Source organism: Ambystoma mexicanum, chromosome 2q (genome assembly GCF_040938575.1).
Source record: "Ambystoma mexicanum isolate Mex_15411 chromosome 2q, UKY_AmexF1_1, whole genome shotgun sequence".
Lineage (NCBI taxonomy): Eukaryota > Metazoa > Chordata > Amphibia > Caudata > Ambystomatidae > Ambystoma > Ambystoma mexicanum.
Window position 1 is genome coordinate 81,212,929 of NC_090924.1, and position 26,305 is coordinate 81,239,233.

The window sequence follows — 26,305 nt, forward strand, 5'->3', positions numbered from 1 at the left end:
AGAAGGGCTCTACATTTTAACATTCAAAGGAAAAGACTATTGTGAAATTCAAATTATTAAGTCAGGTTAACCTCATGAGGTTTGATCAGTCTCATTCCTTTTGATATAAGATGTAGGACGATGGTTTCAAATTGCCTATTCAGAATGGGTGACAACTGAAAACGTCAGGATTTGCTTCTTTCTCAGACTTGCCCAAGCCTTAATGTATCGATTGGGATACACAGGCTGATGCCAGATCAGGAAGATCAGTCCTTTCAAATTGTTTTGTTTGTAATTACGATCACCATCAGCATCTACCATTATGTCGGCAGCTTTAGAATGTTTGTGACCTGTGTTAGCTAACAGAAGTTCGTTTGAGATGTCTTGGTTGCAATTACCAAATATTGTTTCTGGAATTTCCTTTTTACTCTTGGCTCTCGCAAGAGTAACTCATTCTTTCCGTCTTGCCACATCACACATGCCAAGCTAATACTCGATACAAAGCTCTTGGTGGGCAGAGGTGTCTTCTTTAACTACACATTCAAGGATGAAATATGATTCCATTGATCATAATGGGTAATCTTGACTAAGTAAAGGTCAAAATGGGACCACCATTTGCTTCATCTTTCTACCAACAGAGGATTCTTCAAGTGGCCCCCAGGTTCATGTGCCTCTATCCCTGTCAGGCGGAAAATCACTATGATCACAGTTGCACAAGCTGTCAGGTGTCATTACTGTCACAGGCTAGGGGAAAAGCAGACAATTCAAAGCCTGCTTTCAAGTTCCATGGGTCTTTATTGTTACGATGGAAAACTAAGGGCTTTGGGTTGATGAAGGTCAATGCAAGTGAACAAAGGTAAATCTGACTAGCCTCTAAGACTGGCCATGAGTCCTACCCACTCTCCCTAGAACCTTGCCTCTCCCGTGCATACAATTCTGAAATGGGCAGAGACACTGGGAGAGTCTCTACATAGAGCTGCAGAACGCCCAGAGCAGATTTCTCACTCAGTGCCTTGTTCCGTCTGGTGACTCTGGATCGTGATGGCCTGTAGGGAGGGAAATATGGTGAGTCACTTTCATCGCCCATCCAAGCTATTGAATGCCTCTTTACAGTTTCTCTATTGAAATGATGTTGACAAGCTAAGAGATTAGGACCAGCTCTTGGCAAACTTGTGTCGAAGACCTGAACATACTAAGAACGATGAATGTGAGACTACACTGGACAGATGCACATATAGCAAAGTGCTTCCTCTTTGCAGAGTGGCTGCTGATTGTGTAAAGTCATTGGCAGCAGTGCATCACTCATTGCTGGGCCTGGAGGATCGTTTCCTGTGCTGCCGTAAGACACTGAGCAGGGACATGGTACATAAAACATGATGTGTACTTCGTAGACAGAGTGAAGTCTTATTCTTTTATTGTTGAACACCTTTATGTTTAATGAGTTGGCATGACAGGGAGGAGGGATGTTTTGGAGGACACCTAGAGCCTCATTACACGGTAGGCGGTAATGGTTTACCGTACCGGTATTTTACCGGTAAATCCTTACCGCCTTACTACGAGGTCCCTTTGCTTGTTGGCGAATTTAACGCCTGCTTTTTGCAGGCGTTAAAAACCAACCCGCAAAGGGACCCAGGGAGCTAATTACGGTACTGCAATTAGCGGTGCCGTAATTAGTGCCTTCCCCATTCCCATTATGTCCTATAGGGCAAAAATGGGAATGGGGAAGGGCAATGGTGGAAGGGGGAATTACCGCCCCGCTAACCTTGGAATGGGGCGGTAATTCCCCTTTCCACCAAGACGGTGCTGGTATTTTACCAGCATGAACCATGGCGCTAATAGCGCCATGGTTCTCCGCCTACCGTGTAATGAGGCCCCTAATGTTTGGATGTGGTAACACATAAGCAGTCACAGGTGAAAGCACAGCTTTGCATGGAGTAATTGTGGGCTGACAACTGGCACACTATTCTAATCAACACAGAATGCCCAGGGATGTTTTTTCCTTTTAAAGGATATCCGCCTTTATCAATTTCCGGCAATTGTCTCTAAATCATGAACCTTTCCTGATTTTTTTTTTTTAAATGTTCTTCCTCTCTCTGTAGCCCAGACAAAAGATTATCCAGCAAGAAGGTGGCAAGGTAAGCCCATGCTCCTCAAACTCTTCAATCATGTTGACGTCTATCCCAGAGTCCATTTTCTACCTTATACACCCATTCACTGTTTAGTAATGATAGCTCTTGAATGGTTTATGCTTCAGCAAAATGTCTGTATTTCGAAGTACCAGTAAAGCAAGGGTCTTCATTTCCCCCTGCAGCAACAATGTGGCAACTAAATCAAGCGATTGTTACTGTTCAGACAATTTAAATGGCGCTATGCACCTTCATGACGAACACAAGATGTATATAGACTGTTCCCAATGAAAAGATCTTTATAAAAAGATCTTTTCACTGAAAGGTTGCTTTAGAAAAACTGCTCCGTGACCACATAGAGCGGTCTTTCTAAAGCAAACTGTCACGCCCCGGCCGCACACGAGTTCACGCAGGGGCTGACAGGTTCTGCAGCACCAGGAAATACATTTACAATGACTGTTTTCCGATCAAAAGAAAATCGGTCATAGTAAATCGGTCTTTTTCTCTTTTGCCTTTTATGATTTTTAAAATGTTTTGTATGAGGTTCTTGGGATCATAGAATGGCATACCAGTAATATTGTCATGCATATTGAGTCTGCTTCATCCATCTCATCTCTGCCTAATCTAGATACATCGATGAGTCATCTGCCTCCTGCGTGAGATAATACATTTACAAGATAACTTTGTAGATTGCATATAGAGACCAAGCACTGTAAAAGTACAAGTATGTGTAGACCCATACTTAGCTCGGTGGTGTTCATTTTGTCAACCTAAAAAATGAAAAGATGGGTTAGGTTTGTCAGGATTTGGGAAGAAACTTGACTGTGGGGGAAATGCTGGAAGGTGTGAGCCTCTTGACATACTTCCCTTAAACCATGATGATCAAGAAGCATATGAAGAGGGAAACTGCAGATACTTGCATCCCAAAGTTCCAGTGTGAAGTTGTGAAGATGGGCTGTTTCGTTTATGACCGTCTCTGGTTCAGCATTTTAGAGCCCTTTTAGTGCTTTTTAAGATTCTCTTGTAAGGTTACCCAATATCATTCACTATTCAAGGCTCTGCAGGCTTACTACCAACTAAAATGAGCTTTCATTGAGGTGGGTATACTAGAATATTTATTGAGCTGTTTTTGATTCCTGCCTTGGCGCCAACCCCACTATCTAAAAAAACATGCAAAGTGTTAGAGGACTTTTAAAAATCTTTTGTAGATTATAGATAGGGCACCTTCTCTTGGTCTCTGTTCATCGAATCTTCCACATTGGGATATCTGGCTAGGTGGAAGGAGTGTTCTAGTGCAAAGCCCTTAAGCTGTACAATTCCATTCAGAGCTTAAATGAGAAGAGAATCGGATTTCAATTATTGAATTGCGTCTTTCATCAACAGTCATTTCACATTTGTCTGTTAGGGATGTTATTGGGGCATTTCATTAGGTTTGCTGAGGCTGTGTGATTGCTGTTAAGATGGATTTATAGAATCTGGCCTCTGAGAGGTTAAACAAAACCCAATCAAGGTAACCTGGAGATCAGTCCATGCTATTCACGTGAGAGTGTGAGTTGGGCCGGGGTCCACAATGAGTCCACACAGGGAATGCATACAAAAATGCAGATATTAATTCTAGGCCTCTACACATACTAAAAGAAATGAAACTAGCAGGTGATCTTATTGCACAATACTCAATAATAAATATATAGTTTTCTTACGTCCTGGCTCTCCCTCCTTCCCCACTAGTTGGGAACGCCTGCATCTGCAGGCAGGCTGGAAAAAGCAGGCTAAAAAAGATAGCTGCCTCTTTAAGAAAGGTGGTGAGACTACGTCATGCGTGCGTCCCTCCGTGCGCTAATCCCACACCTCACCTCTAGGTCACGAACTGCCCACACCCAGTTCCTATTTTTCCACCTACTGGGTTTCCAATTTCCTATGCTCTGTGACTCCCTCTTTTTCTGGGCCGTTACCTCTTAGCTATCCATCCCATTTTCATGTGATTGGTTTATTTTCCTTTTTTCACACAGGGGGCCGTTTACAACAGGATTTCAACAATGCATCCATTGTAGGAAGCAACTCTCAGCGGCCGCTCCTCATCATGCCTGTGTCCCATCACCCAGTGAGCTTGTGTGTTTTCTGCTGTGGAATACACCCGAGGTCTCTGGCAAGTCGTCTTCTCTCCGTGTCACAGCTGAGACAGGTGCCAAAGGTGACCAAGGACTTCATAAGGACCAGGAAGGAGACCGACATCGGTAAACTAGGTAATGTACCCTCAGGTGGAGTACGTGTTGCTGCACCTTCCCTCAGTGTCCAAGTGAAGACCGCCTCCCCAGTTCCTGGGTCTTTCCAAGACCGTTTAGGGGGAAACCATAGGCGCTTACACCTGTGCGTACCTCTGGGAAAACGCGAATACCTCCTGGTGGAAAAATGTTAGTACCTCCAGGTGGGAAAGGGTCTGGGAAGATCCACCCTGTACCGGAATATGTATTCACCCCTGACAAAATCACTACAGCACCGATTAAGAGCTGATCTGCCTCGGCTATCTAAACCAGCAAAAGTTCCCCAAAAGAGGCGAAAGTATCCAGGGTCGATTTGGATCCAACTGATTCTCCTGTGTCTGCATTGGTACCCAGGGTAGCTAATGCAGTTAAGTCTTCGAGTACCTTGGTACCGAAGGAAAATCAGGTTTCAGTTTCTGTTACTGCAGTTAAGTCTGTTGATTCCTCTGTATCGAAAAAACGGAGAAAAGCTCACATAAAAGGAATACACATTCTCTTTCGAAGCATACTTCCATACTGGCACAAACAAAGTAAGTCTTGAAATGACACAGTTTTAACCTTGTTACCAAAGAGTCAAAATGAACATATCAATCTAATTTCGAACTCAGAAGATTTTGATTAATCAAAATGCTTTGCATTGCCTCCTGAAGAATTATTTAGCGCTCTAGTGAGAGCAAATACTTTGGAAATATTTCCACAATTTTCTCCTCAGACTGAGGACATTTTAGCAGATCCTATTCAGGCTCCAACAGCTCATTTGGCTCCACAATTGGTATTAACCAATAAACAGGTACCCAGACGTGTAGTATTCAATACATATAATCTTGCTCAACACACTTCTGAACTGACTCTTCAACATTTCCTCTGAGACATTTGAGAAACCCAAATGGAGCCTTCTGATATTGCTAATGACATTAACAGCACAGTTCTTGAGCCTTTTCTAAAGGTTTTAGCTCAACGCATTAAACATAAAATGGCTCCTGCTTTACCTCTTCAGGGAGCGGACCCCAAGGAGCCAGATTCAGACTCAGAAGATGACAATTCTTCTATTTCTCCATCAAAGATATTCCATGAAATCATGGCAAAGGCCATGCAGGCCTTAGAAATGACACCTAAAGACACACCTGAGACTGCAGTCGTCTTAGTAAACTTCCTTCGCAACAGACTAAGTCCCCTCTTCCTATGGAACTATCCGTTATGGAACAGGCATTAGTTTGTTGGGGTAAGCCCCACTCTGATATTCTCCTTTCAAAATCCTTAGACACTAAATACAAAGTGCCTTAAGAAGAACCCTTTGTGTTTTTGGGTAATCTTCCCGCTCAATCTGCTGTAGTTTCAGAAGCTCTAGGCAACAAGAGCAAAGGTCCTGCACCTACTCATTCTACCGTCTTGACTAAAAATTCCATAGCCTGGGAGGTACAACGAAGGAAATTATATGCCAATGCTTCTCTCCCTACTCAGACAAGTCAACACAGCCACAGTCTTTGCATGTTTTGATATTTTAAATTGGGAATACCTGGATCGCTTCACAGAACTACTTCTGGAGGCAGCAGATGAATTTTCCTTCTGTGACTCAGAAGGAAGAAGGGCGGCCATTCAACAACTATAGGTTGTTAAAGAGCATACATCCCCAGTAACAGGAAGGATTTCCAGTTTTCTTCATCAATGGGAAAACATCACCCAGAAGGAATGGGTTTTAAATATCATTCGCCGCAGGTACTTCCTAGACCTTCCTGCAACACTTCTATCTTCTCCTCCAAAGTTCCGAAAGACATCTGCAGAACTTTTAAAAGAGATTTCAAAACATCTCTTTTTGGGAGCAACAGAATTTGGTCGAGGGTTTTACTCGCATTATTTTATCATTCCAAAGAAGTCAGGTGGAATTCCTCCAATTCTAGAACTTACCGATCTCAACCAGTTTTTACTGGTGGAGACCTTTCATATGGTCAAAGTTCCTCAGATTCTTGTGGCTGTCCAGCCCAATGACTGGATGGCAAACATAGATCTTCAGGTTTCTTTTTTTGTCCTATTCCCATTTTCAAGGTACACTGCCAGTATCTGAGTTTCACCATAGGGAAGTCACATTACCATTACACTTGTCTCCCTTTGAGATTCAATTCAGCCCCCAGAGTCTTCACCAAAATCCTGGGGGCTGTTGCAGCCCACTGAATCTATATCGATACCGGGACGATAGGCTTTTAAAGGCATTATCTCTGCAGTAATTGCTCCAAAAGATGCAATTTACATGCAACATGCTGTCCAATCTAGCGTTTTCAGTAGAATTGGCAAATTCAAAACTCATTCATTCTCAAAGGATTCAGTTTCTTGGTTCGGTACTCGATAATACTCAAGAAAACGCCTTCCCACCACCAGAAAGGGTGTTAGCAATTCAGCAGGTCTTTTCTGTGTTAAAGACGCACCAACTTCTTTCGGCATGGTGGTTCCAAAGACTTTTGGGCTGATGGCTTTTTGCTTCAATCTAGTCCCCTATACTAGACTTCGAATGAGAGCCATTCAGTGGTGCCTGTCCAGCAACTGGAACCAACAGTCCGATCCTGAGGATTAAAAAATTCCAGTTCGGAGTCACATTCAAGATTCCCTGATTTGGTGGAACACTTCGGAGAACATGTTGATCGGATTTCTCTTTCAAGCTCCTCATCAGACGGTGCTTACAACACACTCCTCTGAGTACAGTTGGGGAGCCCACTGTCTGGATCTGACGGTTCATGGCCTTTGGACAGTTTAAGAAAAGAAAGATCACATAAAATCCTTTCTTCCCTCCCTTCAGGGAAAAGGTGGTCAAAGTACTCACAGACAATACCACTGCCATGTTTTATATCAACAAATGGGGGGAACTTTTTCTCTTACTCTGTGTCTCCTCACAGAGAAATTATGGTATTGGGCCATGCAGAACCACATTTTCCTGTTGTTGTCCCATCCAGAGCAAAAGAAAAACATCTAAGCAGACAAACTCAACAGGCTTTAATCCGCTCCACACAAGTGGGAACTGAAAATGTCATTCGTCATTATGATATTCCATAAGTGGGCCCTTTTTGCCAAACAGTACAATGCTCTTTGTCCTCAGTTTGCTTCAAGGGAGGGCCTGCGTCTTCATCCCTTTGAAGGCGCCCTACAGATGGACTGGTCAAACAAAATGCGTTATGCGTTCCCTCCACTTCTGAGACAATCTAAACTTGAGTAAATATTGTGTATGCAAGATGTTACTCAAGTTCAGATTGTCAGATTCTTGTAGCCCCGTTCTGGTCATGCCAGATTTGGTTCCCAGATCTCCTAGAACTAGCAGGGGCTCCCAAGTTGAATTTACCGATCTCGGAGGATATATTGACTCAACAGAAGGGGCAGGTGCTTCACTCCTCTGTCTGTTGCTGAACTTGAAGGCTTGGTTTCTGAAGAGCTCGCTTTTTTCCATCTTCATTTATCAGAACAGAACCTCAAGATTATGACAGCTTCCAGGAAAGCATCAACAAGAAAGCAGTATTGCAGTAAATGGTTGCAGTTCTACCATTGGGCACTAGACCACAGTCTCAGCCCCTTGAAAGTGTTAATTATGTCTTTCATGTCCTGTTTAGTACCTACAGGAAATAAAGTTGATACTTGCTAATATTATTTGCTTTTAGGGCTTATCTGAATAGAGATCAAAAGCCATATCCTCTCTTAATTGAAGCTATTCAAAGTCACTTTGAAGGCCTTCTTCGTTTACATGCACCCTTTTGAGAACCACCACCACCTCAGTGGGATCTAAATATAGTCCTTTCAGAAATACTGCATAATCTGGACGTATCAAGAACTCTCACATTTTATTTACAAAACTAAAGCATTTACAAAATCAGACCAACTTTGAGTTACTTATGGTGGTCCTTCCCCTGGTAATAAAGCTGCCAAAGCTTCTTTTGCCAGATGGGTTGTTGTTTGTAGCGCAAGGCTTAAGACTTGAAGGGGCTTGTGGTTCTGCAAAGACATCAGGCTCATTCCACAACAGCCATGGTAGCATCGGTAGCCTCTATTATGCATGTTCCCGTAGCAGAAATGTGTAGAGCTGCTACTTGGGCTACTCCACTTGCTTTTTGCAAGCCCTACGCTATGGATGCATCCTCCAGCGAAGATTCCAAATTTGGCCAAGAGGTGCTCCACAACTTGTTTGATTGAATTGCGTATATGTTGTCTCCTCCACCCTTATCATATTAAGGCTTTTTAGACTGGTCCCAACCATTTGGGTAGGAGGAAGAGCAGGACGTAAGAGAAATGAAAAAAATACCTTCATGGTGATTCAGGTTCTCTTAGTTCAGGCTCTCCCTTTTTCATAACACCCACCCAGCCATCCCCGTTTAAGCATATACTCCTATTCAACCACCAGTGGTGAAAATCAGGAACTGGGTGTGAACAGTTGGTGACGTAGGTGTAAGCCTGGCACATGGAAGGACGCACGTATGACGTAGTCTCACCAACTTCAACTTTCTTAAAGAGGCAATTATCTTTTTAGCCAGCTTTTTCTTGAATCCCCATCGAGGGAAATGTTTTCATATATTCACCATAAGTTCTTAAAATGTATTCAAGTGACTTATTCAACACAGAAGGTATGTAAATGAATACAGTAAAGATGGGACCAACTCACAAGTGAATTCTAACTTCAGCAGTCCAATCCCGAAGAACAACGGGGCATTGTGCCCAAAGTTTACAGGAACCACTTGCTTCTCCCCAGAATATAGCCTCTGTTTAGCCGCCACCAACAAAACTTTGTTGGTGGCGGCTAAACAGGTGTTGAGGGCCTGGAAGACACGGAAGAAGCCGATGGTGGAGGAATGGATTTTAGATGTTAGAGTTTTATCCAGATTTGAGAAAACGATGTATTGTAGACAAAACAGGGAAACCCTTTATGAAGATATGTGGGGAAGCTTTAGTGACCTTTATGGATGATGCTAGATTGGGTTCAAGAATGGAGTGCTTTGGTCTTTTTTCAAGAAACGTTAATATATGGGGAGGGGGTTTGTGTTGTCTTTGTGGTTGTTTTGTGTGGTCTTATTTGTCTGTTGTCGTTTCTTCGGTACATCTGGCTTTGTTTGGTTTCGTCTTAAGTTTCATATGGTGGAATACTGAGTTATGGTTGGAATTCTGTGCTACGTTGTTTTCCACTGTTATGTATTTGTAATTCAATGACCTAGGATGTTCATTCTGTTATTTATTGTACCTTGTTGAAAATGAGAAATAAAGAGTTTAAAAAAAAAAGAATATAGCCTCTGTAGATAAGTTCCAATTTTATCTGTGTTGGTGATAGTTCAAGAGAAGATATTCAGTAATGTGATTAGGTAAGTAAATTGTGTTCTCATCTTTCTGGTTTGACAACCAAAAGCCAGTGGAATAGAAGATTAGGATACAAAGGGATTACTCGTTCCCAATGTTATTCTATGGAGGACATGTGGGAACACATACTTTGCGTTTACTTACCCCTCAGTCTGTTTACCAGATGGCTTGGTGGTTCGACAGGAGGTCGCTGGTGGTTGTATTTTCCACCATTGGTACTAGTGAGAGGTGCCCGGGAGCTGCAGGGGCAAGGATTCTTCCGGTCAAGTCCAGATGCAAAGTGCAACTCCTTACGATGAATAAATGCAAGATTGACTGATTTAGGCTTCTCCAGGGCACTTAACAGGACGTGCAAAGGCACGCTCCATCGATGGTCACTGCACACAGACGACAGCAGGCATCCTTCCAGTCGCAGTTGATGAAGCTTCTATTGGACAGGATCCCTTGATACTGGGACACTAAAATTTGCAGGAAAGGCGACATGTACCACAAGCTGACGACCACCAAAGTTCCGGGTACAAGCGCGGAACGGCATGAATTCTGGTGAGTTAGCCCACAAGAGAGCTGGTCAGTACACCGGTTGGTCCAGGGACACTTCCGAAAGCTCAGAATGGCTGGATCCTCAAGAAGGTGTCAAAACGAGTTGGTCCCAGCAGTCCAAGGGCAGAAGCACCGCTCAGGCTCCTCTGACATCAGGAAGTCCAACAGAGCTTCACTGGACCAGACGCAAGAAGGGATGCCCGGCCTCTTCAGGAGTCTTCTTCGGATCTTCAGTTGGCTGTTCATCTATGAAGGATTCTTGAGTGGAACGCTGATCCAAAGAAATGGCCGCAGGAGTCCTTTCTTATTAGAGGCGTAAACAGGGTAGGGCCCTAATGGCTCTTCCCAAAACGTAGTGACTCCATTCAGTTTGTAGCATCAGAAAAGGCCTGGGAGATGGAAAGAGGTACCCAGTTTACGACGGCCAGTGCTCAGTCTTCACTTTCTGCCTCAACCAATTCGCAGACTACCTTCGAGGATAACCTTTCCTCATCCAGATCCACCATATCGGAATCAATAGGGGATTTTCTTCCAACAAAAAAGACCACAAAGATACATCCATAAGCGAAACGTGCCTCTTAAATTGGTGACTCTCTAAAATGATAGCGCAAGTATTTTGACAAAGGCAATTTGAATGTCCTTAAATTTGTCAGTGTATTGTACTATTTGCACCCTAATTAGTACTCCTCTAAGGAACCTCAGAAGGATAAATAGCTACATAATGGATGCTTGATAAATCACTGACAATGGTCCGGCCAAATGGCCCTTTCAGAGGCAATTTCCTGCCTTTCACTCTGTGTTGTATGTTTACCACTTACAGCGCTGCTCATGTAGGTGCCCTCACAATGAAGAATGAATGTGTCATGCAGGCTTAAGATGTGACTGACACTTCCCTGAACCTCTAGGGCTTTCCATAGCATTTCACCTCAATAACATGTATTGTACCACCCTTCAAAGGGTGAAAATCAGAATCGGAACATGGCATACCTGATATTTGATGGCCTCTGCCCAGACATGCAGAGTTGCAATTACACGATAAAAATGTGAGTTTTCCACTTCAAAAGCACTTATTTAATCTCCTTCAAAAGGAGGAAAGTTGTTTCTACACAGATTAAAACCTGTAACCTGGAATTTACTACACCTCTGCAGAGGGTTCACTCACCTCATGAGATCTTACTCCAGAGTTCAGCATGTTTTATCTGCCTCACATTGGCCGGTGCACACCACACTATTTAATATTGCTTACTCCCATCCAGCCCTCCCACTCCTGCATTTCCCCTTCTCCCGTCTTTCTTCCTTTCGATTGCTTTACTGTTATTCCTGCTCTAAAATCAGAACCATCTCTAATCAGCAAAACATTGTTTAGAGATTCATGAATTTGACTTGTTATTATTAGTATTATTTTGTATTATTACTATTATTAGTGATTTTATATAGCGTGTTATTTTGGGCTCCTCCAACTTCTAAGCATTTCACCTGGGATCAAACGATGTTGGTGACGTTGTTGTGTTGCCACTGAGCTATCCTCCTGACTGTATGAAACTCAGCCTGTAAGAAATGTCCACAACAATATAATAAAATAACTATGATCTCACTTGGAACACCCTCATACCCCTATTTTAAAAGGTTTGCCCAGGCTTAGAAGAGTGGTCTGAGTTGACAGGAGCTGATTTAGAGGGAGTGGAAGTACTTGGAGCTTTGATCATATAATGCAACCACATCTGCTCTATAGTACTGTTTATTAGGGGGACTTGAGGGGCAGATGGACTAAGATTGCAGGATTTATTAGAGTAACTAACTAACTAACTAACTTATTCTTATATCCTGGACTCTCCCTCCTACCCAGCTTGTTAGGTGCCCTACTCCAGAACAGACCAAGCTGGAAGCTGCTTTAAAGATGCTGCAAAAAGCAGCATCAGATTTTAGAATTCAGAATCCTTGTTATGCAAGCCTCCTCTTCCCATAAACCGGGCCAGTGGCCTATCTGCTAAACTGCTTTTCCACCTACCAGTCGAGTTAGGAATCTGATCCTTATACCCTTTTCCCTTTTCGTCATTCGGTACAGTTTTTAATCTCTTTATAGGCCAATTTTACATTATAATAAGGGAGGGACTGTCCTTTGAAATGTGTGGGGCTTTCTCCAGAAACCTTTGATTTGTTTAGAAAAAAAAAATCATCTTTCGCTTTCCCTAGCATGTCTTTCTCTGATATACCTACAACCTAGCGAACAGCTCTGGTCATGATGGCATTTGTCAAACATTTAATTGACCTAGTTCAATTATACTAAAGCCTTATTTGAGTCTACATTGTCAGTGGAACTTGTAATTCCTAGAGCTGGCAAAATCTGGCTGAAGTGTCAAGACTATAAAACAAACATTTGCAAAGATGGTACTCAGATCCCTTCCCGATGACAGTGATTTATTGAAAAGATGGTGAATCTGGGAAGTAGGCAGCATTACTTAAGCTCAAGTATAAAGAAGATCTGACCCCATGCTTGAAATCACAAGAATCCCGGTGACCTTTTTTTAAAATCTTTCAGCAGATGCATTTGTTAAGCTCTATACAGGGATCTTTTGTTTTAGCAAGGTCAGTGGGCTTTGCAGATCCGTGTTGACAAGGTTTTGTGGACTGCAGAAATGGAAATGAAGGTGTGCTGCAGACCAAAGCTGAATGTATGGTTTGAATGGCATAGGGTCTGATTCTTTTATTCCAGGCCTTTCATTCCTTCGACTCAGAGCCTAATATGAAACTAGAGTGATCCTGACCTGTGCCATTTCTCCAGCCAGCTCCTATTGGCTCCTTCCCAATTTCTCCACCAAGCAGAAGGATGGGTGGTCATACTCCTGGCTTTTCTTCACTTTGCAAGTCACCTTCACCTATTGTGGTTAGAAATCTATTGGATTTCACCACTGTTTACTTTTCTTAAGCGTTTTATATGATGGTTTTAAAAATGTTATTCTTGAAATTACGCATTTTCTATTTCGGATATTCGAGGGTCATATTTGCAAACCTTTTATAAGGTGGGATATTGTCACCTGTTTACCAGAGAGTGGAGAGCTTCATACATGTTTGTTTCAAATCTTCCTAATCAGGATTGCAGCTTAATACCCCCCTCACTTCATACTATCACCTTGTACATTGAAACAGTTGAATAACGTCTAGGAGATGTTTGGCTTCTGTGTATTTGAAACAACCACTAACTTGTGCAAAAAATGCCTCCACCATGGGAACCAGGTTCATGAGAAATTGTACACAGTGTGGGAAATATTTCATGGTGGTCATTAGAGTTTAAATGGCCTCAGGCCACATCCAAGCAAAAAGAATATGTTTATTAAAATAAAGAAATTAGGGGCACTGACATTTTAAAAGCATATAGATGTTGCATTTGTGCATTAATATGCACTGAAGACACTGGATTTTATATTTGGGGTAGAAAATAATTGACAGATAGATAAAGGAACTGAAGCATAGGGAGATGTGGTTTGCACAAGACCAAACCATTTTGGTCAAATAGGGAAACGAGATTCGGGTTTAGCTATTCTAGTTCAACAAAATCACCAAACTGGCACTTTCCCAAATCGCTTCATCAATCTTTTCAATTTACGAGTGGCTTCTTGATGGTGCTCATTTATTGAAAAATGTTATTTTGCTTTTTGAAGATGTCCATTCTTCAGTACAAAACACACAATATCTGCTGACTTATGAGAGCCTGACTTGATTTTAAGATCAAGGTAATTTTTTAACCTCATGCCCCCTTTTGTTTTCAGGCCCCTGGTTAGTCCTTAAGGCTTTGAGTGCAGGGGGGAGGAGGGGTGCCCCCGGGCATAGCACTTCTACTTCCCTTAAGGAGGGTAGTGAATGTGAACCAGAGTACCATTTCTTTGGACTGTGTGGTCATTTTTTCTCCTATACATAGTGAAGCCCAGTAGTAGCTTCATTTTATACATTTTCGGTGCACCCTTGTGTTTTCTTATTTTTTACTGCATGATAGTCTTATGTTCACTGCTGTGCTCTGAATAGCAGGCCATGTTTTCAAAGGCCTGCCTTTGTGCTTCTCTGCCTCCTTTGCTGTCTTGCTCCTGGCCTAGAGTGTGGAATTGCCATATATGGGCACCCTCTTCAAAGGCTCTCGCCAGAGCTCCTGAAGTAGTCTTTTTGTACGTGGAACTGGTTTGGGCTGGGTAAGGTGCTGCAGACAGTCCCAGTATATACATCCCAAACCTTGCATGTGCTCATGCTTATACCCGGGCTGGCTGTCCCTGCTTGGAAAGCTGGCGAGAGTTTATATGTTGCAGGTTCCCTGATCTGTGGCTTGGTATCTCCCGTCCAGGAGTTTGTAGCATGGAATGGTCTGGAGCCATTGTTTTAGTGAACCACTGGTGCCAAAATACCAAAGTACGAGTGGCCATAGATGGACACTGGAAGACTTCTACTTTGGCAAGCACTGCCAAACCATGGACTTCAACATGAAGCTCTGTACTTTCATGATCCGGGGAGACCATCCATAGCGTCACCCTCCATTGAACTGGTGGGCATAATCAGCTCTGAGTCCTGCATCAACGAGATCATTCCCTGTGGCCATGAACAGTCGTGGGCTTGTAGCTGGCGTCCACCATCCAAGGAAGGCACTTGCACTATTACGAATCTTGTTCACCCTAGTGCTATGAAAGGTGCAGGTTCATCATGGGCTTTTGACAATGCTGCTCTCTGCCAAGAAAAGGAGACTTGCTGGAGCCTGAGTCTTGTGGTCCTGTGTCTTCATGTCTCTTCTATGGTGTCCTATGGGTCCTCGCGAGGTCATGGGAATAGAATCAAAAGTTCTCCTGTATAGACCTGCTTATAGACCCACATGTTCAGCATATACAACAGTAACAGTAAAAGGAGCTCATGATAGTATGGAAAGTAGTATATGCACGGCTCCAGATAAGATTTCCAAATGCAAACAGTCGTGGGCTTGTAGCTGGCGTCCACCATCCAAGGAAGGCACTTGCACTATTACGAATCTTGTTCACCCTAGTGCTATGAAAGGTGCAGGTTCATCATGGGCTTTTGACAATGCTGCTCTTTGCCAAGAAAAGGAGACTTGCTGGAGCCTGAGTCTTGTGGTCCTGTGTCTTCATGTCTCTTCTATGGTGTCCTATGGGTCCTCGCGAGGTCATGGGAATAGAATCAAAAGTTCTCCTGTATAGACCTGCTTATAGACCCACATGTTCAGCATATACAACAGTAACAGTAAAAGGAGCTCATGATAGTATGGAAAGTAGTATATGCACGGCTCCAGATAAGATTTCCAAATGCAAATGTTTTACTCCCTATTTCTTAAAGTTTGGAGTAAACTTATTGTTCAAGGAGTGAAAAGTAATCCACATTGCCAATGGTGGGTATTTGTTAGGCAAGTGAAAATATGCTTTAACTCGCAGCTGGCTTTTTGTAATCAATGTTTCTTTCCATCTAGTAACTCGTGCTTATTAAAGAATGATTTTTCCCCCTCAAAGTTCCTCTTTGGATCATGCAGAAATCTTATTAGTGCTCCTTCCTTTGCCCTTGCTCTGTTGGTATCACTGATAGACAAATGTCACTGGATCTTTGCAGATTTAATCGTGGAGAAGGATTCTGTGTGCTCATTGGTTACTATGTTTTGAGGAGTGTATTTTTACTCCTTTTTTGTTGGAAATATTTTCCTTTTTCTGGAGTACAATTGGCAACTAACCTGCTTAGCTATGTGTCGAGTGTGTATACATAGAAACAATGAAAAATCTAAAAACATTGGTAGGCTGTCAACCTCATTAGGAAGTCCCAAACTGCAGCCTATGAGGGTGCTAAGAAGCAAGGTCTCCTTGAAAGCCTGAGCCACCAACTGTCAGATTTTCTTTCACTGCACATTTGGTAAGGGAGTCCCACAGAGTTTATTTTATCTTTTTTCAGGATTGTTTTTCTTACTTTGCTGCTACTGGAGGTGGGTCATAGATTGCACTGCGCCATGTATTCTCTGCTACATCTTTTCATTCTTTGCTCAATGCAGAGTGATAATTCTCATCTTCCCCATTTTGTTTTAACAAGCCTGTCTCCATGGAGTGCCAAACATGTGGCAAACGAATCAAAGGAAACAAAGATGGTTCTCTATATTGTGTTTACCGTTTGGAGCCTTATCATACAGAGGTTTGTGAGATTTGCAGGTCCTTCAATACCAGAACCTAGCAAGAGTGGAAAATAGTTATTTCTCAGCAATTTTCAGCTGAAGACTAGACTAGACTAGAAAGAGGTAAAGTCATTGCTCTGAGGGAGATAAGCCTTACAAGGTAAGAGTGGTGCCATTCGTGCCTGGGGCAGGGGAGCAGCCAATCAGGTTCCATAAAACGCGGGCTGCACCCGCTAATCTCAGCCAGCATTCCATGGGACCCACAGGCTGCAAACCCCCCTGTGGGCCACCATCGCCCTCCCGACCCCCAGCGTCCCCTTCGTTTTTTTGTATATTTTTTAAAAAGGTTTTACCAAACCCCCTTCCCAGTCCCACTTACCTGATTGTTGCACAGCTTCCTTCCTCGCGTTTCCAGCTGCCATGGTAATAGAAGAGGGGCTCCGTACAGAGCCCCGCCTTCTACAACAATGGCGGCCATTTTGGATAAGTATTTTCATTCGGTGTTAGCACCCTGTTCGAAGGGCTGCAACGGGGGGGGGGGTTGTTAACAGCCCAGAGCCTGCGATAACCGCCCTTAACTCGGGCTGCCAGGACATTACCCCCCATTCCAGCTTTTGGAACGTGGTGCTAAAGCCGCCACAATATTGTTTAGCATACAGGCAGCTAAAACTAGTAAATTCCATGCTTTTGCTGAGGGTTCTGTGGGGATGCCATGAGCAAAGGGTAATGTTTCTAAGTCCCCTGCTTTTATTGCCTTAGTAAGTGCTCAGGCCGGGCATTAGACGCCTGCATCTGTGAGCCTATTGGATGAGGTTCTGGAAAGTTATTCGCCTCCACCGGAAAGGGCTAGGATGGTGCTTGTGAAAAACAAGGTGGCCAGAGATGGTGTAGCCCCAGAGAAGGCACAGACTGCTTTGGCAACTAGAACTAAAGTGCTGAAGGATAAGTCCCCTAAAGGAGCAGTGGGAGACAAGGTGCGAGTGAGAAATCTCTGAAAGATGTGTTGCCGAAAGAGCCACCACTGAGAGTGGAAGTGCCGAGGGATATGGCACCAGGAGACCAGATCGCACAAGATGTCTGCACCGAGACATGGTTAAGGTATCAACAGGAAAGTCACTTGCATCTTCTTTTGTCTTTTACCTGGCCCTATGTGCAATCACTCCAAAGAAATAACCTGATCACCCTTGTAGCTTTACAAGCAGAAAGATTAAGACGAGGAGATATTTACATATGAATCAGACTCTATGAGCATGATTTTTTACTTGAACCAGCTTTACTGCATCCGTTTGCAGAAAGACCTCTAAAAAGACTTTCTTGAGGGACCTTAAATCTAAGCTGATTAGTAGGCTTCCCATAACGTCCCTTTTTTTGAGTCTGAGGAAGACATTTCCGGGGTGTTACCACTACAAAACCCTGCAGACTTAGTTGTTTTGGGTGAGCATTTCAATTTTGATCCCCAAGAGGATGAGTAGGATGTCTTAGACCCTGAAGACAGCCTACACCCTAAGAAGGGGCACTCTGTAGGGCATATATTTCACCTTCTGACTTTATGCAATACATTCACTTAGTGAAGAAGGCTGCAGAGGAGATGGATATAACATTAAATATGTACAAGATGAAGGAAGATTCCTTTTCGTTTTCATGCATTAACAATCCTGCTAATCTATTTTATGCCTTACTAATCGTTCGTAGCTTGACACATGGAAGTGACAATTTTAACAATCCTTTTAAATCCTCATTGGTGCACAACGATGAAGAAAAAAAATGAAGTTCCTGCAGACACCCCACTTTATCTCTGAGGGCATTAATCAGCAGAGTCCTTTATAGCAACTGTTCTTAGAAGAAAGACAGTGAATCTGGTGGCATTCTGTATTGCACAGGTTAAGGGCAACAACAGGTTGGATGCCCCTGGCATTGTGGGAGAATATGGGCAATTTTATAGATTGCCTCCTTGAGTACAAGCAGGAGGATTTTAAAAATGTTTTAAGAGGAAGTCAGGTCCTGATTAATTCCCCTGAAGTAAATTGTTCTTCGTGTGAAGTGTGTAAATGAAGTGTTAACAACTTGAAAAAAAAAAGAGGAATCGGGTCACTTCATCTCAGAACTTGAAGGTCATAATGTATCTGGTAGTCTTGGCATCCAGGAAAATGAATCAGAACGGTCATGAAAAAGCTTCTCTGGTCAAGAGCAGCAAGATTTGGGCCGGAGGGTTTGAGAAGGCTTCTCAAAGCTAGCTTTGATTTGCATTCTCTGTCTGAAAAGGAAGTCAACCAGATGTTACACGCTATTAAAACAGACCTGGAGGCCACTCGTGCCACGGTTTATGTAAGACAGACATAAGTGACCACCGTTCAAGGGTGTTTATTAAACTGTATATGCGGATTGGAAAAACGCTTGATCTAAGCCTAAATCTAAGAAGGAAGCAAGCGACGACCATCAAATAATAATAAGGCAGTCCTAGTGGCGTGTTGTCAAATAAAAGTGCCTATACTAAGAAAAACCTATTGCCAATCCTTGCGCTAAATACAAAGAGTGTGGGATAGGATTCACAGGAAAGAAAGAAGTGTTCACGAATAATAAGTCAGTCATGCAGTAGTCTGGTCTCCTTTCCCCACGTTTTGAGCACGGGACAAGGTGGGACTCTGGAGCACAGCACACGCTCAACCTTTCCCAGCACAAGCTAACAGTTCCCCTCTTAGCTTATCAGGGCTTTCAGTGGTAAAGCCTCTTTTCTACAAAAAGTCTCTTGCCTCCGAGGACCTGATGTCTTCAACAAAATAATTTAAAAAATTTCCTTTCTGCTTGCACGTTGGGTGATGCCTTTTCACCCTTGGGTTCCCCTTCTTCTGGGCCCAGACCCTTCTCGATTGTAAGCCTGCCACTGCCGGTTTCACTATGGCTTTCAACACAATCTTCTTTGTGACATCTATTTGATTCATGAATCTTAATGTCTTTTTGAACAGTTCACCGTGGACATCCCTCTGCCGGGTTCACTCTTGTCAGCACACTGTTAATCAGTACTTCAGACTTTGCCCCCTTTTATTGGCATCCCTCGGTCTGGTTCACTCTTGCCAACTTTACGATGCAGGATTAGCTTCCCTTAACTTCGCAATCATCTGTCGGTCAAAGGCTTTCGACTGTACAGAGGATTTTACTAGACCCCTGTATGACCACTTTGACCCCGTCTCGCCTTTCTCCCAAGGCCTTCTGGTAACGGTAGTTCAACAACAAGGTAATCGGCCAGAGTTTCCCTAGTGAACACCCCTGTGGTGCTTTACTCTTCTATGCTGACTTTCCCCTTGTGTATCAACAGTTATTTGTACTTTCTTTAATCAGCCACTTGCTACTTTCGTTCAACACAGTTCAGATTCATATCGGCTCTCCCCTCGACTCACCGGCTGTGATGAACCGCTTGGCTTTTCTTGTCTCTGGGGTCAAGGCTGGTACTTTGGGTGAAGCGTCTCTCCCCGGCTTGGTTGTCAGCGGAGGAGGACCCTGTGCTCTGTTGGCATCTGCTGGAACACATGCTGGCTATTGTTCGCGGCCTTATGATTCCTTCTGCAGAGGTTTCACAGGCCTTGGTTGGAAAGGGCAAGGTTGCTTCTCTCTTTGGCATCCTCTCGATTCGTGCCGTCTTTTTCCTCCTCTTGAACTGCCGTGCTGATTTAACTCTCTTGTGTGGTCTGCCTTGCTCGTAGTGTGCTCTCATGCTCCACCATTTATCCCTGCGGGGAAGCGAAAGGGCCGTCAGGTGTGTGCGATTCTGGTCAATTGCCTGACTTTGCCTGACCCTGACATTGGGACATGTCGGGTAAATGGCTTTGGTGTTTGTCCAACGTCTTTTGTGGTGTGCGAAAGTGTTTGTGTCGGAAAGGGGGAATGGGTAGAGTGTTAGAGTATCCTACGGGGTAGGATGGGGAAAAGGTGTTATAAGAAGGGGGATACTGCGTCCCACCTCCACTGCCCAAAGACCCCCCATCCAGGTGATCCTCCCTCACTGGTTCACCCCCAGGAACTGGATCCAATAGAGATGGCCGTGTCCTGGCCACCTGGATGACAGATCCCTGCAGACTAATCAGGGAGACACCTTCAGTTTCTGCACAGTTAAATCTCTGATATATCTGTTTTCATGGTCGATTTAGAGGTAGAGGTTTAGGACACTTCCATGATCAGCATTGGTACAACCAAAACCAAAGGGGCAAGTATTACAGACCTACTAACAGAATAAAAAGTTGCAACAGTACTCCCGGGGTAAGGCCCCTTAACAAGCTTGATAGCATAGCCAACCCTCCCTTCTTCCAATAAACTGCAAGTAGGAGGTACGATTTAGCATTTTCACAGAAACTGGGGGGAAATGAAAACCGATAGATGGGTTCTTCAACTCGCACAGTTTGACCTTACTCTGAAGTTTACAAAGTCACCAGCCCTAGTCCCACAAGAAGAAAGATTTATCTGAGGTCCCCTATTCTGTTCCTTTGGCAAGAAATGCAGCCGCTGATAGAAAAAGATACAGCTGAGGAAGTTCCAAAGGGACAAAGGAACCAGAGAGTCTAATCTGATTTATTTTTTGGCCCCTGTTTTCAAAGGTATATGGGTGTGCTTTAGACAACCAATTTTGCATTTCTTTTAGGATAGAGAACCTGCAGAACATTCCATCCATCAACAGGAGGGACTTTTTATTTTCAATTGATCTGCAGGATTCCTGTCTGCCCATAATGATGCACACAAGATACTATATTTCTAAGGCTCACTATACTTGGAAGACCATATCTGTTCAAAGTCATTTTCTTTCAGACTAAAGTCCACGCCAAGGGTCTTGGCCACTTGCTTGGCTTCAGTAGTCTGGTTTCTGAGAAGAAACCAGGTGTATATATTGCCTTAACTGTAAAACTGGTTGATAAAAGCCCATTTGTCTCTAAAGATCGCCTTGTCCATCAGTCACTGCAAGAGCCCTTCAGCATTTGGGTTGGCAGTTGAATGCTGAGAGGATCCGGCTACCTCAATCCAGTTCCTGGGCACTATGCTAAACACTGTGTCATGCATGGCTACTCCCACCTTTTGCTAGAGAGAGAGCTAGGCTTCCACTTTCATCCACAAGCGAAAGGGGCCAGTAAGAGAAGTAAAAAGATTCCCAGGGAAGGTGTCCTCTTGCATTTCCATCATTACCAACTACAGGTTAATGATAAGACCTAACCAGGAGAATCTAGACCAGCAATTATGGCAGATTGGCAATGATTGGGAGGATCATATAATGATTTCAGAACAGTTGAAATGCTTTCTGCACTGGTCGACCGATACCTTCAATCTGCTGTGCGGATGGTATCTCTCTGAACTATCGTGAGAGATGCTTCACTGGTGGCTGGGGGCACTGGAAGCAGCTACAAGTAAGAGGTCTGTGGACAAAGCAGGAATTCCGTCTCTGCGCATCAACTTCCTAGAGCTGAGGGCAGGTCACTTAGCGTTACTGTTGTTCTTCCCACTAATCAAAGGGAAAGTGTTAACAATCCTCACAGGCAGGGTGACCACAATGCTTTACTTGTGAAAACAAGGAGTTACAAGATCAAGACCGCTTTCCCTTCTGACAATGGATACATGGAAGTGCGGCATACATCTCATCACGTTGCTGGTTTACCATCTGCCAAGATCGTCACATCAGATTGCAGACACTTTCAGCAGGTAGCTGAACTCCGAGCGTAAGTGGTATTTGGATTGTGACACGGGAACCCCACAAATAGATATTTTTGCAACAACTCAGAATTAATGCAACCTGTCTGTGGCCAGATATCTGCACAAGGGGGACAGTAGAGGGGGGTGTTTTCTAGGTTTGGACCAGCATATTTCGAAACACCTCTTTTCTAAGGCCTTTGGTTCACAGATTGTTGTGGAAACTGAAGAGTGAGCCAGTTATTATGTCCTTGATTGCCCCCCATGTGGCCATTCATGCCTTGGTACTTGACTTCTCAGTTTGCCAGCACTTGCCCTCGCGTCTGCGTTTATCGCGCCTGTCATTGATCGGGGCCAAGGTACTTAACCATAATCCAGCTTTTGACAAGTTAGCAGCCTGGAAGAGTGCAGAGAAACCAACTTAATCACATCAAGAACCTCTCCATTAAACTGTCATATAATAGGAAGTGGAAAGGATTTTCTATTTTGTGTAGGGATTCTGGCTTGAATCTTTGTCGCACTGTAACTGTAAAAAATGTGCCTCATCTTCTTACTCTTGCATAAGGTGCCCTTCAACATTCCTTGATTTAATGCTAATTTTGCTGCTATATCCAGATCTGGATTAGACAAGAACCATAATTCTTTATATAAGGGGAAAGTTTTCCAGTTTTTTGTGGGAGGCATATTGAGGCAATGTCCCCAAGTTAGAAGACTAGCACCTGCGTGGGAAATTAACATAGTCCTTCCCAGGTTGATGCATCCTCAGTTTGACCGAATGCAGGACTGTTGCGTAAAGTTTCTCTCCGGAATGTGGCTTCCTGGTGACCATTACGTCATTGAATTTCAGGCTCCATCATCATCCAAACAATGTTACTTTCTAGAAAGAAAAGGTTGTGTTGAGATCGATCCCAAGATTCACACCCAGATGATTTCTGATTTCCATTTGAACGTGTCCATAAAATTGCCAGTGCTCTTCAATTCCTCTTCTTCACCAGTGTAGCAGGCATTGCACACGTTGGCTTTAAAGAGGGAATATGTTGGATACAAAGAGGGCAATTGAACTCGATTTACATAAAACTGAAACTTTAAGGAAAAGAGGGCAAGATTTTATAGTTTGGAAGGGTCGCAAGACGGGGAACAGATATTTTAAAACAAGGATCTCTAGATTCATTGCTACCTTCTTAGTAAGAGGAATCTGATGTCCAGTATTAGAGCACACTCCACTTGGGGGAGGCGGTGGGTGTAGAGTAAGGCAGTGACCATGGCTTGGCTAAGTAACTTGCCACTGCAGGAAATGTGCGGAGACACCACAACAGGTCATACGTTCACCTATCGCTACTGCTATCACACAGGTGCAAAGAAGGAGATTGGGTTAGACGAGCATTATTGCATACTCACTTCAGATGAAACATCAGTTTTCTTTTCTCCTCCCAGGTGAGATTACACTTCTTTTGAGTGTTTATGCTAAGCATGTGAGCCTATAGGAATTCCATTGAAGAATGGGTTACTCGCCGGTTTAATAAGTCCTCAGTATGGATAACCTTCTAGACTCACATGTGTGCCACCCATCCTCCCCTTGAGAGGATTTGTTTTGCTATGATTAGTAACTTCAAACTTGCTATTTTAAAATAAGAACGTTTGTGGTTCCTGTCGTAGAGCAACCCATGTGGCTTTCCACCCTCCTTGGCTTAAGTTTGGCACTTCCAAATGAGATTGAAAGCTATAAAAGTTTCTTTTGTTTAATCATTGTTTCTATGAACATACTACTTTCCATCTTAGAATGGGCTATCTTGATCCACGTCGCATTTGTTAAGCAGGTGAGGCTATACGGATTTCCATACTGCAGAATGATAGGGTTCACTAACCCATTCAGCTACCTAATTTAGATCCTGAGTCCAACCTGGTGATCTTGGGAACCATTAGCTCGCTGATGGAGACCGAAACGGCTGGACCCGGTTATCAAAGTTGTAAAACTAAGAACACTCTGCACATGTAACCCCTGGACCTCTAACGTGCAACATATGGTGAGAGCAGTTATCCCCAACATCTAGACTTACCTTGGGTTGTCGTCCGTTCTGATTAGGGTATGATAGAGTGGTTTACATCCCTGTTTTGAGGTATAGAAATCAAGTATGGAACCCCCCTGCGATGACCAGGATTGCTAGCTGACCACCTTTCTTTGCAGGACACCTACTTGTGAAATACCACTAAAAGTGTCACTTTCGAAGGGATTGTGTCCTCCGACGTATTCCCTATCTTAGATATCTCCTTCCAGCTCTGCTGGCCTTGGAAAATTTTTCTCTAGAGGGCGCTGCGCGTCGACGTCCGCCAAGTCGATGTCCCTCGACAGCCGCCGTATCGACGTCGACGTCATCCTGCCTATAAAGGCCGCGCGCAGCGTCCGTTGCTCAGTTCCGTTTTTCCGCGCTTACTCAGTGCCTCGGAATACCGTTGCTCAGTTTCGTAGACAATTTATCCTATTTACCTCGAGATATTCGATCCGTACTCGATGGCTTCCTCGTCGGAACCGACGACCCCTCGGTCCGGCTTCAAAAAATGCCGAGATTGTGGGAAAAAGATGTCGCTGACTGACCCTCACAGAGTTTGTCTGTGGTGTTTGGGAGCTGAAAACCATTGTTCGGAGTGCGAGGACTGTATGTCTATGACAGCTAAGGCCCTGAAGGAGCGTAGGGGGAAGCTGGAGAAAGGCAAGACTTCAAAAGCTTCTTCTTCCTCAACGAAGTCGAGACATTCGTCTCCTCGCCACAATTCGCGCTCCAGGTCTCGGAGTGGGTCCCATCACTCCTTGAGATCGAAGCACTCGAAGAGGAGATGTCGAAGATCCCCTTCTCCGTCGTCCTCTTCCTCTGTTTCTCCTAAGAGAATCCCTTGCCCCACGAAACATAGTTCCCGGGCTGAATGGGAGGAATTCCGCAAAAATATGATGAGCGTCTTCGAGAAAGCGGCCTCGACCCCCTCGAAGACTGCCGAGAGCGATGCTCTGGTCGAAAGACCGAAGGTCAAAAACGCCGCGAGTCGCAGTACCCGGCGAAGGAAGCTTCTCGAGCGCGTCACGAACACTCGAGTAAAGCTATGACCTCGAAACCTTCTTCGAAGGTTCCGTCGACGCCGAGGTTGGTGTCTTTGACGCCGTTGTCGAAGGGACCTTCGACACACGGGTCTGTCGACTCCACGCCATCTTCAACACCGGCGTCGACGCCAAGGAAAGTCAGTTATGACGCACCCAGTGACTATCCCCAGGTCCTCGATGACGATGGCATCGAGATTGTCGACTTCCTCGAGCAGAATCCCAATTCTATCGAGGACCTCGAGGCCTCCACCTTTGTTTTCGACGCCACGCCCGAAGCCTTCGGCGTCGACGACATCAACGTTTTCGAGGCCGATTATGACAAGTTTGGCACCCTCTGCCTTGGAGATGGGTTTTACACCCTTTGTGAGTTCAGAACAATTGAGAACTATGTCCTCAATTTTGGAAGAGGGAGAACCTTCTGAACAGGAAGACACATTTGAGTTGCAGGGACCTGCAACCCCAGTTAGAGAGGAGTTATCCTCAGAAGAAAGCAGGTTAAAGGATCTTCATGATTCCTTACATGAGGCAAGTGGGTTAGACACTTCCCTTGAGGTGGAGTTTGCTAGGCCAGACCCGGGGGAGCATGCTGAAACCCCCTATAGAGCCTTAATGGCCAGGATCACAGAATTTATGGGGTGGTCAACACCTTCACAGGCTTTCCAACAAGATGACCTCACGGATATTCTTCACAAAGGTCCACAGGAGGATCCTGTAGTGCCTTTTCATAAAGCTCTTCAGAGGAAGATTATGACGAACTGGGAAACCCCAAATGCCGTCCCGGCAGTAAATAAAAAGCTGTCTTCAAAATACAGGGTATCTTCTGCAGACCCGGAGTTTTTGTCAAAACACCCATCCCCAGAAAGTCTGGTGGTACAGGCATCTTCTACTGACGTCAAGACTGCTTACCCTACCGTCCCACAGGACAGGGACGATAAGAAATATGATGCTATGGCAAAGAAAGTTTTTTCGGCATGTAGCATGGCGTTAAAATCTGTTAATGCTACTTGCACCCTTGCTAGATTCAGCCATACACTTTGGTAGTGTGCTTCTACAGCGGCTGACTGCATCCCGGAGGGAGAAGAAAGGGAGGCGTTCCTAAATATCATACAGGACGGTAAAGACGCTATGTGCGAATCCCTCCAGACCGGCATTGATTCGGCTGACAGTATCAGCAGAGCAATGGCGG

At 44.1% G+C, this 26,305-nt stretch overlaps 1 protein-coding gene across 4 annotated transcripts in view; it reads left to right on the forward strand.

The window, feature by feature from the left end:
* Positions 1–26,305, forward strand: part of RAB11FIP3 (RAB11 family interacting protein 3) — a 945,045-nt gene that overhangs the window by 430,197 nt on the left and 488,543 nt on the right. For 3 of the 4 annotated variants that reach the window (XM_069646896.1, XM_069646893.1, XM_069646894.1), the window contains one exon: positions 2,079–2,114. The exons of the other annotated variant lie outside the window; for it this stretch is intronic. In XM_069646896.1, the coding sequence (XP_069502997.1) occupies positions 2,079–2,114 (36 nt within the window). The remainder of the gene's footprint in view (positions 1–2,078; positions 2,115–26,305) is intronic. 4 annotated transcript variants of the gene reach the window in all.